This window comes from Corapipo altera, unplaced genomic scaffold, assembly GCF_003945725.1.
Source record: "Corapipo altera isolate COAL_440 unplaced genomic scaffold, ASM394572v1 238, whole genome shotgun sequence".
NCBI lineage: Eukaryota > Metazoa > Chordata > Aves > Passeriformes > Pipridae > Corapipo > Corapipo altera.
In genome coordinates this window covers 4756-5196 of record NW_020885809.1, presented here as the reverse complement: position 1 = coordinate 5196, position 441 = coordinate 4756, and the positions used below count along the sequence as shown (strand labels likewise).

At 71.2% G+C, this 441-nt stretch overlaps 1 protein-coding gene across 1 annotated transcript in view; it reads left to right on the top strand.

The window, feature by feature from the left end:
- Positions 1-414, top strand: part of LRCH4 (leucine rich repeats and calponin homology domain containing 4) — a 4016-nt gene extending 3602 nt beyond the window's left edge. The window contains exons 17-18 of the mRNA XM_027631975.1: positions 58-128; positions 218-414. Of these exons, the coding sequence (XP_027487776.1) occupies positions 58-128; positions 218-328 (182 nt within the window). The 3' untranslated portion in view covers positions 329-414. The remainder of the gene's footprint in view (positions 1-57; positions 129-217) is intronic.
- Positions 415-441: the final 27 nt, after the last annotated feature.

The following is a 441-nucleotide window of genomic DNA, read 5'->3' as shown; positions in this document are numbered from 1 at the left end:
CCCCCCCCCACCCCAAAATCCCCTCCTGAAACCCCCCTGACCCCCCTGTTTCCCCCTCCCAGAGCCCCCCCAGCACCCACCGGAGCGCGCAGCCCTTCCCCCCCCGCCGGCGCCCGGGGGTCCCCGAGGTTCCCTTTGGGATGGGGAGGTTGACTTGGGGGATATGGGGGGGGTCGTGTCCCCCCATCTGACGTGGGGCGTTCCCCACCCTCCTCAGGTGAAGCCCCCAACCCCCCGGCGTCCCCCCCCTGGGCTGCTCTTCGCCCTCTTCTACGGCCTCCTCATGGCGCTGCTCGTCGCTGCCCACCGCGTGCTCTTCGGCTGCTGAGGGACCCCCACAGCCCCCAAACCCCGGGGAACCCCCTCAAACTATGGGGGAACCCCCCAAACCCTGGGGGAACCCCCCAAACCCCAGGGAACCCCCCAAACCCTGGGGGAACC